The following is a 10,264-nucleotide window of genomic DNA, read 5'->3' on the forward strand; positions in this document are numbered from 1 at the left end:
TGTCTGAATTGCCAGACCTAAGGGTAATATGGGAACTGCCTAGGTTTCGCGTGCGATCACACATAGAATTCATTGGGATCTCTTTCTGATTTTTGGCAGCTTCTTTTGATCATTAGAACTCCCCAGACAACCGACCATATCCATCCTATGATAAGCACAAAACTAACGAACTGAAGGACACCTATGAGCATGTCTGAGAGATTATGCGTCACTGCACCACAGATTACGGTTCCGAATCCTGGCAGAATGAAGTTCAGCAGGCCGCAGGCTATTGTGACTCCGCGGGTGCCCAGCGGCACAATGAACATTGTCGTGCGCTCTACCACGCCCATTTAAAATTATTGCCGGCGCGCATTGCAGCAAAAACCCGAAATTAAAACACACTACCAGGACACGTCCGTTACAATGCACGAGAAATCATCAGAATCCCCCACACGACGGACCAGATCCACCCAATGATACATATGGTCAAGACGAGCTGAAGCGCTCCAATCAGAATGTCGTCGCGATTCTCGATGACCACACCCATAACGATGGTGCCGATTCCAGGGAGGAATAGATTTAGGATTCCCATGCAAACTGTAAGAGCTTTGTCCCCTACGGGGACTTCCATATTCTTGATACGATTGCCGAGACCCATCTCACTAATTTGTGCATTACCGAGCCAAAGCAGCACGCCCCACAAATTCACATGTAGACAGCATAGATTTGTTTAGATTTGTTTAGATTTGTTTAGATTTGTTTAGATTTGTTTAGATTTGTTTAGATTTGTTTAGATTTGTTTAGCGATGGCTTCCTAATGACGGGAACTCACAGGTCGTCTCTTCATAAATGAAGAACCCTTCCTCGAAATCGGTCTGGGGTTCTTGTGGCCTCTCCGAATTGGCCATCCGTTGGAACAAGTCCTGGGTCACAAACCAACACAAAACTCACCCTGAATACAAGCTTCGTCACAGGCGAGATGAAACAGCTGATGTCCGGTTGAACCAGTGTCACAGGAGTCGTAAGCGGCAAGCTTGATAGGAAAGCCATTCGTTGACGCATGGTTGCCGTGAGGCCCATAGAGCGAGAGTTCTCAAGTCTGTGTTCGCTAATCCCTTTGCACACCTCCTATCAGGGAACACCGCAGGCATCACCTCCACCAAGGTCTCGATCAGTAATTTTACATCAAGCTGGTTGTCATCGTTGACATACACTGGTCGTCGGTCCCGCAAATGGCACTCCATCATATGGCGTCCAGTAGCCTCGTGTATTAGACTTCTGACGATCGAAGGATGAACATAGCGATGCCGACCGTGGCCGCAGCGGTAGTACAGACACGGTAGATAGCTCATGATGTTAGCAGGGATGTGCCGTTTGAGCACCAGGCTGTCAGTGAAAGACAGGAACTCCTCCGTCTTCTCAGTGATAAGGGGCCAGACGGGTGGAGACTTGGGGATCTGGACCCGGGGAACGACACAGTTTTCCCACCACGAAGATTCCTCGGGGTACTTCGCAGTCCAGGCGTCCTGGGATGTAAGATCCAACAGCTCCGACCGGTTGATTGGCGCAGGTTGCCGTGCGCGAAGATACGCCGCCTCTGGCACCTCGAAGTCAAAGTCGTCGCTTTGCCAAAACGTGAATGTCTCGTCATCTGCAAGTCCCAGACGCACTAAACACCCAGCCAAGGCGGTCTTGAGGCTGGTGGCTTCTCGGCCGTCGGTAAGGCATAAATGAAGCACTGCTTGGCTAACTCATCCCTCTACCCACACAGATCACTCAGATTCCTTTCCTCCACCATAGTAGAGTCCTCGATGGTGACAAGCCTGCTGAAGCTGGCCATCATCCCGTTGAACGTGGGAAGAGTGCCGTACCCATCGAGACGAGAGCACGGGTGAACGGACTCCTCTGTGCGGTGAAGTAAAACGAACGGCCCATCTGGGGCTGGGAGCACCAGGCAACTGCGGGGATCCTCCGTGCGAATCGGCTCAGCACACAACGGACACTTGACCCACGACCGGTCCCCGGTTTTGAAAAGACTGGAGCATGTAACCCGCTACGACACACCCTCCCACTCTATAACACACGGCCAACAGAATACGTGACCACAGCGCACGGCCTGCGGCGCACACATCTCAGCGGCCAAACACACGGGGCACGCGCGTGCCTCCGAAACTTCCACCATACGGACCTGGTCCCACGGAACCTGCGTGTCGGGGTCCACCTCGTAGCCAGTTGGTGGTGCCTCCACGGCCAGACGCAGCGTTGTCTGGGCAGCCAGGAAGGGAGACACGCTTTCGCGTTGCGTGTGAGCTCGGGCCGTAGGCCGGGCTGCGACGGGGCGAAACTCAAACCCCAGCAGCTCCGGTGATAACAATTTTCGAGACATCAATGTTGTATTTAGTAGTGCTGACGGAACTGTGTTGACGTGCAACTCGCTTGTCTTACATGGGAAAAGGGATAATAGTTAGTCATTGGGAGGAGAGCTTAGCCGTTCGCTTGTCTTACGTGGGAAAAGGGGATAATAGCTAGTCATCGGGAGGAGAGCTCAGCCGTCGGAAGAACTGGTTCAGCGTGGCCTGCCCAGGAGGAGGTTTTACTCTGGGGGGTCTCAAGTCTTCAGTTTGACCAAGCCACTCCTTTCGAGTCAGAATCAGAGACCCAACCTGCCCTCGGGAGGCTCGAGGACGCACCACATTAACGTGCTCCAATTCGTGCAGCTTCTCAGCCTTCCATATGGCCTGCTTCACACCATCCAACAACTCCGAGACCTCCGGTGGCACTGGAGTGTCTGTGTAAGGTCGTGGATCAATGCCGGACAGCAGATACCAAATCAGGTGCTTTCGGTAGCGTCTGGAGAATTTCTCGCGCAGCTGCCGCTGCAACACACGTTCGTGGAATTCGCTTCGTAGGACCTCTCTTGAGGTAAGCACTTCGGGGCTGGCCCAGTCGTCAGGGCTCATGTTTTAGAGAAATTGCTTTTGCATTAATAATGCCAAACCCCCCATTAACTATCATCGAAGAACGGGCTGAAGAAACGAGTTCACGCCGGCTGCACAGAATCAACCAACAGCGCTTGGGAAGACGCCTCCTTAAGCGGTGCAGGGTAGTTTGGTTCTGGCACCCACCACAGCTTGCCCTCCAGAATCTCCTCCAGCGTCAGAGGCTCTGCCTTTGGCTTGCGGTAGTAAGCATTGAGCTGCGTCGGCTCCCGGCCAATGGGAAGGTCCCACAGGCAGGGAAAGCGCCGCTCAATGTCGCTCATGGCCCGTTGCAGCTGCTGGTATGCGGGTATCTGCTGGACGCGTACCGCCGAGTCTACGGCGCGGCGGAAATACTTCGCGCCCGGCAGGCCGGTCAGAATGCCAAGAGCAGGCTTTGCTAGCACGAAGTTGCTTTTCATGTCGACTGGTACAGTACCGGTGGCGTGCAGTCTGGGTTTGATTCTGTCCAATCACCTACTCTTGCAGGTACTCTATGTAGAATTCCATCACATGACGCCTGGTAATGTCTCGGTGGGGTTGGCCGTAAAGCTCGGAGTCCACATGTGCGAATGCGCAGGGATCGTCGCGTATTGCTCGGCCGATCATGCAGCCTGCGAGACCGGGATTCTCTTCCAGCAGGCTCTTGACGTGCTGGACAGTCTTTATACCGCCGTTAAGAGTGAAGGATAGATGCGGATAATCAGACACGAGATCCAACACACGCTGATAGTTCAATCCCGGAACCGACCGGTTCTGCTTGGGGTTTACGCCGTTTAACCACGCCTTGCGGGCGTGGATCTGAAAATGCCGCACGTGCCCTGAAGCTGACACCGTTTCGATGAACTCCCTTAGAAATTCTTCCGAGTCCAAATCGTCGACACCTATCCGCGTTTTCACCGAAATGGGCACGTCTACAACTTCCGCAAGGGTTTCCACGATAGCAGCGACACGAGTCGGAGTCTTCATCAGAGCGGCCCCGAAGCAACCCTTGGCTGCGACCTTGTTTGAAGGGCACCCGCAGTTGAGATTGACTCCGTCGAAGGGGAAAATTTCCATTGCTCTCCGTGCGGCTGCTGCCAACTGATGGGCATCGTCGCCTCCAAGTTGCAATATTACAGGATGTTCAATCACATTCGTCTCTGGCTAGAATGAGCTCGAAAAACACGAACTAGCCCTACTTAAAATGGTTTCAATTTCGGGAGAGTACACCACCGTATTAGACACAACCATTTCCGTCCATATCTGCATCTTCTTCGATAACCCTCTGGTTGAATCCCTTCACCAAGTCCCACCTGCAAAACATTCTGAAGTGCCTGTCCGTGACATCCAGCATGGGCGCCAACTGTAAGGGGTGATAACCTTCCATGTGAAATTAGAGGATTCAAACGTCGAGGCTAAACACAAGACTTAATCACTGCTCTTTTAGGCGTGTACGGCGCGCCGCTAGATCCTGAGTCCGTGTATCCCTCGGGGAACCAAGATAGCCGCCCTCTCTTTGGCGTCCGTATACTGGGGCTGCCGTCTGGAACTTGGTCCTCCACTTTATGACTCGCAGATTCCTCGTTCAGTCTAACCACATTTGGTGGTGGAGCCCTTATGACTCTTACGGCCTTCGGGACTTCTCGACTTCCGTCGGCGTACCTAGCAACGCCGATGGAATGAGCAGGCGACCCCATGTGAGATGAGCGGGACCGGTATAGCGTAGCCCCCGCTGGAGAAGCTACCCGTGAGGGATCCACAGCACCCATGTTATACGAGCGGGATCTATAAAGAGTAGATCCCGCCGGAGAAACCATGGTTGGAACCACAGGAGGGGCGACCCGGTACAAACCGTGAGAGTGAGTGGGGCGGTTAAAGGGCCGTGGGGAAGCTGCATGGAGTCGAGTTCGGTGTGGGGAGGCCGCCTGGAGTCGAGTTGGGAATCCACATCTCGAGGTCTTCCTCAAAGTCTCGTATGCTCGGGTTTCGCTGCCTTTCTGTTCCGACAGCGTAGGTAGGCCTCTCTGAGCGACCTGATACTGGGGTTGCCTTGTAGCCCCGTTGCTAGTGTAGTCGTTGGAGACAAAGCAGCGATGCAGAGACCTGTCGAAAGATCTCTGAGGGTACTCGTACGGTAAATAACATTTGGACCCGTTGGCTGTTCTCGTTTGGTAATTCGGTGCGGTTCGCTTGGGGACTTGTGGAACGGAATCGCATGTTCGATATGACACATTCGGTTTCCACCCATGATAACCTTGCACAGGCGCTACCCAAGTCGAGTGCTCCTCTGGCGACGCTTCACGAGGCTTGGGTGCCTTGAAAGGTGGCACCTTCATACGCATCACTGTTCCCTGGTGGAGACTAGGCAACGAAGCAGACTGCGCCCACGACGGCAGGTTGGGAGGTGAGCTTTCCCTCAAAGCTGAACTTCGGCTGGCTGGTTTCGTTCCGGACGACACCCTCGTCATGGATGTCGTCATAGGATTCGGGACAGTTTCAGCTTGGCGAAAACTCACATGAGTCCACACACCAGCGGCCATGGCGGTCGCTTGAATGGGTGGTCGGCTCGTCTTGGCGACCGTTGGTGCCTCAATCACCTTAGGTGGCGACTTCGAAGTTCGCAGCTTTGAGCCTGTAGGCTGTGGTGGGCTGCGACTCCCGTCCATTGTATGCATGTTCGTCGCTTTAACAGGGGGTTCGCCAGCGGTAGTTTCTTCAAAGATGGCGGATGGTAGCGCTGGTTTTCTGGGCTTGACATGTGCGGAAGAAAAGTCAAAACACCGGTTAGTGTCGAAGAGACCTGACAGCAGAGATAGAGGGCGGCTGAATAGAGGTCGTCTCATTTGCTTTTGAATTATAATTCAGATGAAACTGTTTGGAACATGATTGCTTGAGGGGCCGAAAAAGGGTTCTTGACGCGTAATCACGTGACATCAGTTTTAACAAACCACAGGTCCTAAGGCAAAGTCATAGAGAACAGAAATCTCCAGCAGACGGAAAGAGAAAACTTTGCGTTCGGTTGGTTCCCCTATTTTCATAAAAGATAATCGCACAGGCCGCGTAGACGTGAGTAGCAAAATCAACTCGGCAGAAGACATTATAGCATTAGAATGGAGTTAGTCAGGTTACACAGAGCATAAGAGGGTCTCGCGTTGAAATCGTCGGCGAACGTCTGCTAGGCAAAGCTGCACTCCGTAACAGCAGTGTCTCGAGAGGCGGCCACGTCCTTTCCGTGCGTCGGTGTGTAGTCCTCAGGGAACCAGGCGAGTCGCCCTCTTTGAGGGGTGTGCCGGCTGAGATGCTCGTCATGGCGAGGCAATCTAACCACGTTTGGTGGTGGGGCCCTGATGATCCGCAAGGGCTTAGCCACTTCGACACCGGTCCTGGCGTCCGCAGGTAACCGCACCCAGGTGATCCCTCCTCTTGTATGCGCGGCAGACGCTGGTTGGGTGGTGTGCGTTCTGTGCGTCGTTGTCTGCCAAGTCGAAGGCGCCTCTCGACGTCTCTGATACGTTCTGGGTTCTGGTGCAAGCTTGGTGTAGGACCCAGATCCCGCGCTGGTGGCACTGCTTGTAGCCAAACTCCGCGCGCCGCCCTGGTGCTGTCCGCGAACCACTGAGGGACGGTAGGTAGGGAAGACTCGACTCTCGGAGTTTCTAGCGTACGAAGGGCTTGTCGTTTGAAAAGTCTCGGTTGTCCTATTCGGCCTAGGGTGGACAGATCCCAGCCCTGCTGGGGTGATCTGTGGCAAACGGGAGTAAAGGACCTCTCTGTCGGTCCGAGGTTGGCTAGTCCTATAAGCGTGCTGCTGGCTAGGTCGATAAGCGGGCTGCTGGCGGAAGACAGCTTGGGGAGCTGGTAATGTTGTCCTAACCACTGGGGGGGCAGCCGAAGCACGTAGGTCAGGACGCGGCGCAGTTGAGGGAGCGGCCCCGCGCCAGAAGGCAGTTCCAGGCACAGAGGTACACATGGAAGCCTGATCAGCTAGAGAACGGTAGACGCTGGTGGGGCGTACTGTGTGATCCGCGGGGTACTGATACTGTACGGGCAGTCTATTGTTGGAACTGCTGGTAAACCTCTGTGCCTGCCAAGCGTGGTGTGCGGCACCCTGGACGGCTTGCGCCGGCATTGCCGACGGGTAGATGCGAGAATACGCTGTCTGCCGCTGGACTGTTGGGGCAATAGGCGGGTGGTAGTTGACAGGGGTGTTATAGTCCGTGACGCGGTACGACACCAGCGTCGGTGGGAACACTGTTCTTGTCCTGTACGCTGGCGATGTCGCCCACTGAGGAGCCCCCTGTGGAGAGTGTTTCCTAGTGATGTGAGGGGCGGTTTTAGGGGCTTCGTAGTGCGCATGCTGCGGTCCCGGCGATGCTCTCATCGTGGGTATCGCCGTAGTACGCGCAGCTGTCACTGACCGACGCAGCCCAAATTGTTCTAATCCTGAGGAATCGATTCCATACGGACTAAGAGAGGGCACACTGTGCCGAGGACGTGTTTTCAATGGAGGCTTTCGTGCCGGACTTTCCGCTGATATCATGGCAGCGGGAGGCGTCATCTGCGGGGCCCTCAGGTCAGAATGTGCATTTGAGAATTCAAAACACCGGTTAGTGTCGAAGAGGGCCGACAGCAGAGATAAGGGGCGGCTGAATAGAGGACGTCTCATTTACTCTGAAATAATAATTCCAGCCAAAATCTGTAAATGAATCATGTGGAGAGCCCGATTTATTCGAATCAAGCAACTCTAACTATCCCAGCAGCGATAAGTTTTTTAATGCCTCCAGCAATCTTGGGGTCGCGCATATACTCGTTGACCAGCTCAGGTTTGCTGCTAATCTGCTGTAGGATCAGTTGGAACTGTGGGTCCCCCAATATCTTTTGAATCTCAGGGTCCTTCATAGCCATTTGCACGCGCTCCTCATCCATCTGGTCAGCACCAGATTGCGACTGAATCTGATGAACGGTGCGCTCCAGTCCAGATCGGCATTCTGCGTTGCTGGGGTCCAGCTCCAGTCCCTTCTGGTATGCCTCCATGGACTTGTGGTACTCTTTCATCATGTAGTGAATTGAGCCTTTGCGGCTCCATCCCCTCACAAAAGCAGGATCCAGCCGCAGACATACCTCAACGTCGCGCAGCGCGCTGGGAAGCTCCATGAGGCTGGTCAGCGCCGCCGCCCTGTTAGAGTAGAGCTTGGCGTTGGTGGGGTCTCGGCGGATGGCCTCGTCGTACTCCTTCTTAGCTTCTGGGAACTGCTGCAGCTTGAAGAAATCGTTTCCGCGCGCGCGGTGCTGCTCTGCCTTCACGGGATCTTCATAGGCCTTCTTCACGTTTTCCTCGTGAAGTTTCTGGCATTCCTTAAGCGCGGCCCTAGTGAGACGGTTGTTGTCCTCAGTAAGAGATCTGTCGTACATCTCGATGGCCTTGTCCAGCTGACCTTGCTTCTTGTACAGAACTGCGAGCCGGTTGTAGATTTTAGCCACCGTCTCGTACGCTGCCTGGACATCGTACCGGCGGCCGAGGGCGCTCTGCAACAGCGTTTCACACTCGGCATACCGCTCTTGCTCGATGAATACTGCTGCTTTGTTGTTTACGTAAAGCAGCTGTTTCGGATTCTTCTCGATAGCCTTGTCGTACAGGTCTAAGGCCTCCTCGAACTTGCGCGATTTGTAAAGGGCGTTGGCCTGATTCTTGAATTCTTCAGCTTCAGCTTCCTCGGGAGACAGTTCTGGTTTCGTCACCTTTGGTTTGGGGGCTGGTTTTTTAGCTGGCTGTTGCTCGCGTGGAAGCTCGACGCCCATCAGCTTTGCACAGGCAGCTGCCACCCGCTCGTCCGGGTTCATGACCAAGGCCATTTGTAAAGCCTCTTGGCTAGGGTTCTCCATCAGCTTTTGCATGAGACCCACAACACGAGTCAGAAATGTTGGGTCTTCCTCCTGGTACTGCCGATATAAAGGGTCATCCAGTTGGCGGGCGATGGTCATCAGCAGCTGATCCTTGTTGAACATGCCGCTGGCAGCTTGTTGACAACGACTGATGCCTTCTTTAATTGCAGCGTTGTTGGGGTCTACTTCGGAACCAGCTTTGTACGCAGTGGCTGCCTCCATGACCTTGCCCTGCTCAATCAGAGCCAGGCCTAGCCTGCTGTAGCCCTTGCACCATTTGGGATTCAGCTCCACACACTTCTGTGCATCGGTTTCGGCTTTCTCGTAGTCGCCGAGTGAGGCGTAGGCACCTGAGCGGTTACTCCACAACACGTGGTTGCTGGGGTCCAGTTCGATTGCTTGCCCGAAGAGGACCACGGCCTTCTCGAAGTCTTTTGAGGAGAAGGCCTGATTACCGAGGTCTTTCAGTTGTGCAGCTTGGGATGCCATGCGCAGAGAATTGGTAATTATGCAATTCAATGGACAGTATTCCCAGGGGGCTCGTGGCGGTAAGCTGAAGCTCAAGAACCGCGCCGTAAAGAAGAAGCCCGCTAACCCAAAGAAGCCCTCCGAGTCCAAAATCGGAGCTGACAGTCATGTAGATCCTGTCGAGGGTGCGGGAACTTTGGTGACTACTGGAAATCACGTACACGGATTCGATACTGCCTTTTTGGACATCTGCAAGCCCGGCGACGGCCTGTTGGTGTTCCACCCGAAAACGCTGGTTATCGAGTCCAGAGTGATTGTTGCTGTCTTGAGTCAACGGTCACTCACTGTCAACGAAGGTTTTCCAGACGACATTTTTACTAAAACCAAGTACCACGTGCGTCAAGACCATTTGATGGAGGAGGTTGATAAGTGGGTAGCAGCGGGAGCTCCAATGCAGGGAGAAATTCGATTCTGCGCTGACAAGCCGAGTAAACAAAGCGGAAAGCACTTACACCTACCGAGAAAAACTCACTTGGGGGTACAAGACTGTCACGATGCAGGCGGACCACTTTCTGTCCGCGGAGGAGAAGCTGAACCATCGGGAGAAGCTGCAGGGGCGGGACAAGCACTGCCGTTGATGACCGACATTAGCGTGTCCGTGAACTCCACGAACTCCACCCTGTTTGCGGAGGACTCTACCGACCCACTCTGTTAAGTATCCTGCTAGCGTCTTGACGCGGTCCGGAGCCGAGTCGACATCGCGTAGCGCGTCTCGCAGCTTCTTGGACCCAAGCCACTCCCTAACCTCAGGGCTGCCCACTGATTGTGAATGTCACCAAAACTCACTTAGTCTCTGTTGCTCGTCCTCCGCCAACTCCTCTTCGTCAGGGTCATGGGGTGCGGTAGCAGCCTCGACCTCGCCTTCCTCCTTGACACATTGGTGCTGCTGGAAGCAGTTCGCCGAGCAAAAC

At 54.2% G+C, this 10,264-nt stretch overlaps 6 protein-coding genes across 10 annotated transcripts; 1 reads left to right on the forward strand and 5 right to left on the reverse strand.

The window, feature by feature from the left end:
• Window positions 1-56: 56 nt before the first annotated feature.
• KVP18_004928 (uncharacterized protein) lies at window positions 57-332 on the reverse strand (the record flags this gene model as incomplete). Its single annotated transcript, XM_067958020.1, has 1 exon — window positions 57-332. The coding sequence occupies one exon, from the start codon at window positions 330-332 to the stop codon at window positions 57-59; it is 276 nt and encodes a 91-aa protein (XP_067812644.1).
• Window positions 333-400: 68 nt separating this feature from the next.
• KVP18_004930 (uncharacterized protein) lies at window positions 401-2,368 on the reverse strand (the record flags this gene model as incomplete). 3 transcript variants are annotated; one of them, XM_067958023.1, is made up of 6 exons in its annotated part: window positions 401-579; window positions 815-905; window positions 934-1,081; window positions 1,108-1,720; window positions 1,750-2,018; window positions 2,055-2,368. In XM_067958023.1, the coding sequence occupies 6 exons, from the start codon at window positions 2,366-2,368 to the stop codon at window positions 401-403; spliced, it is 1,614 nt and encodes a 537-aa protein (XP_067812647.1). The 3 variants fall into 3 exon arrangements, with proteins under 3 accessions (XP_067812647.1, XP_067812648.1, XP_067812649.1); XM_067958024.1 differs by lacking the exons at window positions 815-905; window positions 934-1,081; window positions 1,108-1,720; window positions 1,750-2,018; window positions 2,055-2,368 and having other exon boundaries at window positions 401-640; XM_067958025.1 differs by lacking the exons at window positions 401-579; window positions 815-905; window positions 934-1,081; window positions 1,108-1,720; window positions 1,750-2,018 and having other exon boundaries at window positions 2,036-2,368.
• A 139-nt stretch (window positions 2,369-2,507) lies between these two features.
• Window positions 2,508-2,942, reverse strand: KVP18_004933 (uncharacterized protein; the record flags this gene model as incomplete). Its single annotated transcript, XM_067958029.1, has 1 exon — window positions 2,508-2,942. One exon carries the CDS (start codon window positions 2,940-2,942, stop codon window positions 2,508-2,510), a length of 435 nt encoding a protein of 144 aa, XP_067812653.1.
• Window positions 2,943-3,022: 80 nt separating this feature from the next.
• KVP18_004940 (uncharacterized protein) lies at window positions 3,023-4,329 on the reverse strand (the record flags this gene model as incomplete). 3 transcript variants are annotated; one of them, XM_067958042.1, is made up of 4 exons in its annotated part: window positions 3,023-3,413; window positions 3,442-4,102; window positions 4,142-4,227; window positions 4,256-4,329. In XM_067958042.1, the coding sequence occupies 4 exons, from the start codon at window positions 4,327-4,329 to the stop codon at window positions 3,023-3,025; spliced, it is 1,212 nt and encodes a 403-aa protein (XP_067812666.1). The 3 variants fall into 3 exon arrangements, with proteins under 3 accessions (XP_067812666.1, XP_067812665.1, XP_067812664.1); XM_067958041.1 differs by lacking the exons at window positions 3,442-4,102; window positions 4,142-4,227; window positions 4,256-4,329 and having other exon boundaries at window positions 3,023-3,382; XM_067958040.1 differs by lacking the exons at window positions 3,023-3,413; window positions 4,142-4,227; window positions 4,256-4,329 and having other exon boundaries at window positions 3,438-4,019.
• A 3,347-nt stretch (window positions 4,330-7,676) lies between these two features.
• On the reverse strand, window positions 7,677-9,314 carry KVP18_004937 (uncharacterized protein; the record flags this gene model as incomplete). Its single annotated transcript, XM_067958035.1, has 1 exon — window positions 7,677-9,314. The coding sequence occupies one exon, from the start codon at window positions 9,312-9,314 to the stop codon at window positions 7,677-7,679; it is 1,638 nt and encodes a 545-aa protein (XP_067812659.1).
• Window positions 9,315-9,333: 19 nt separating this feature from the next.
• On the forward strand, window positions 9,334-9,931 carry KVP18_004938 (uncharacterized protein; the record flags this gene model as incomplete). The annotated part of the gene is made up of 2 exons (XM_067958036.1): window positions 9,334-9,722; window positions 9,751-9,931. The coding sequence occupies 2 exons, from the start codon at window positions 9,334-9,336 to the stop codon at window positions 9,929-9,931; spliced, it is 570 nt and encodes a 189-aa protein (XP_067812660.1).
• Window positions 9,932-10,264: the final 333 nt, after the last annotated feature.

This window comes from the organism of the source record quoted next, assembly GCF_019968955.1.
Source record: "MAG: Porospora cf. gigantea A chromosome Unknown PgA_NODE_143_length_33966_cov_348.443, whole genome shotgun sequence".
Taxonomy (NCBI): domain Eukaryota; phylum Apicomplexa; class Conoidasida; order Eugregarinorida; family Porosporidae; genus Porospora; species Porospora cf. gigantea A.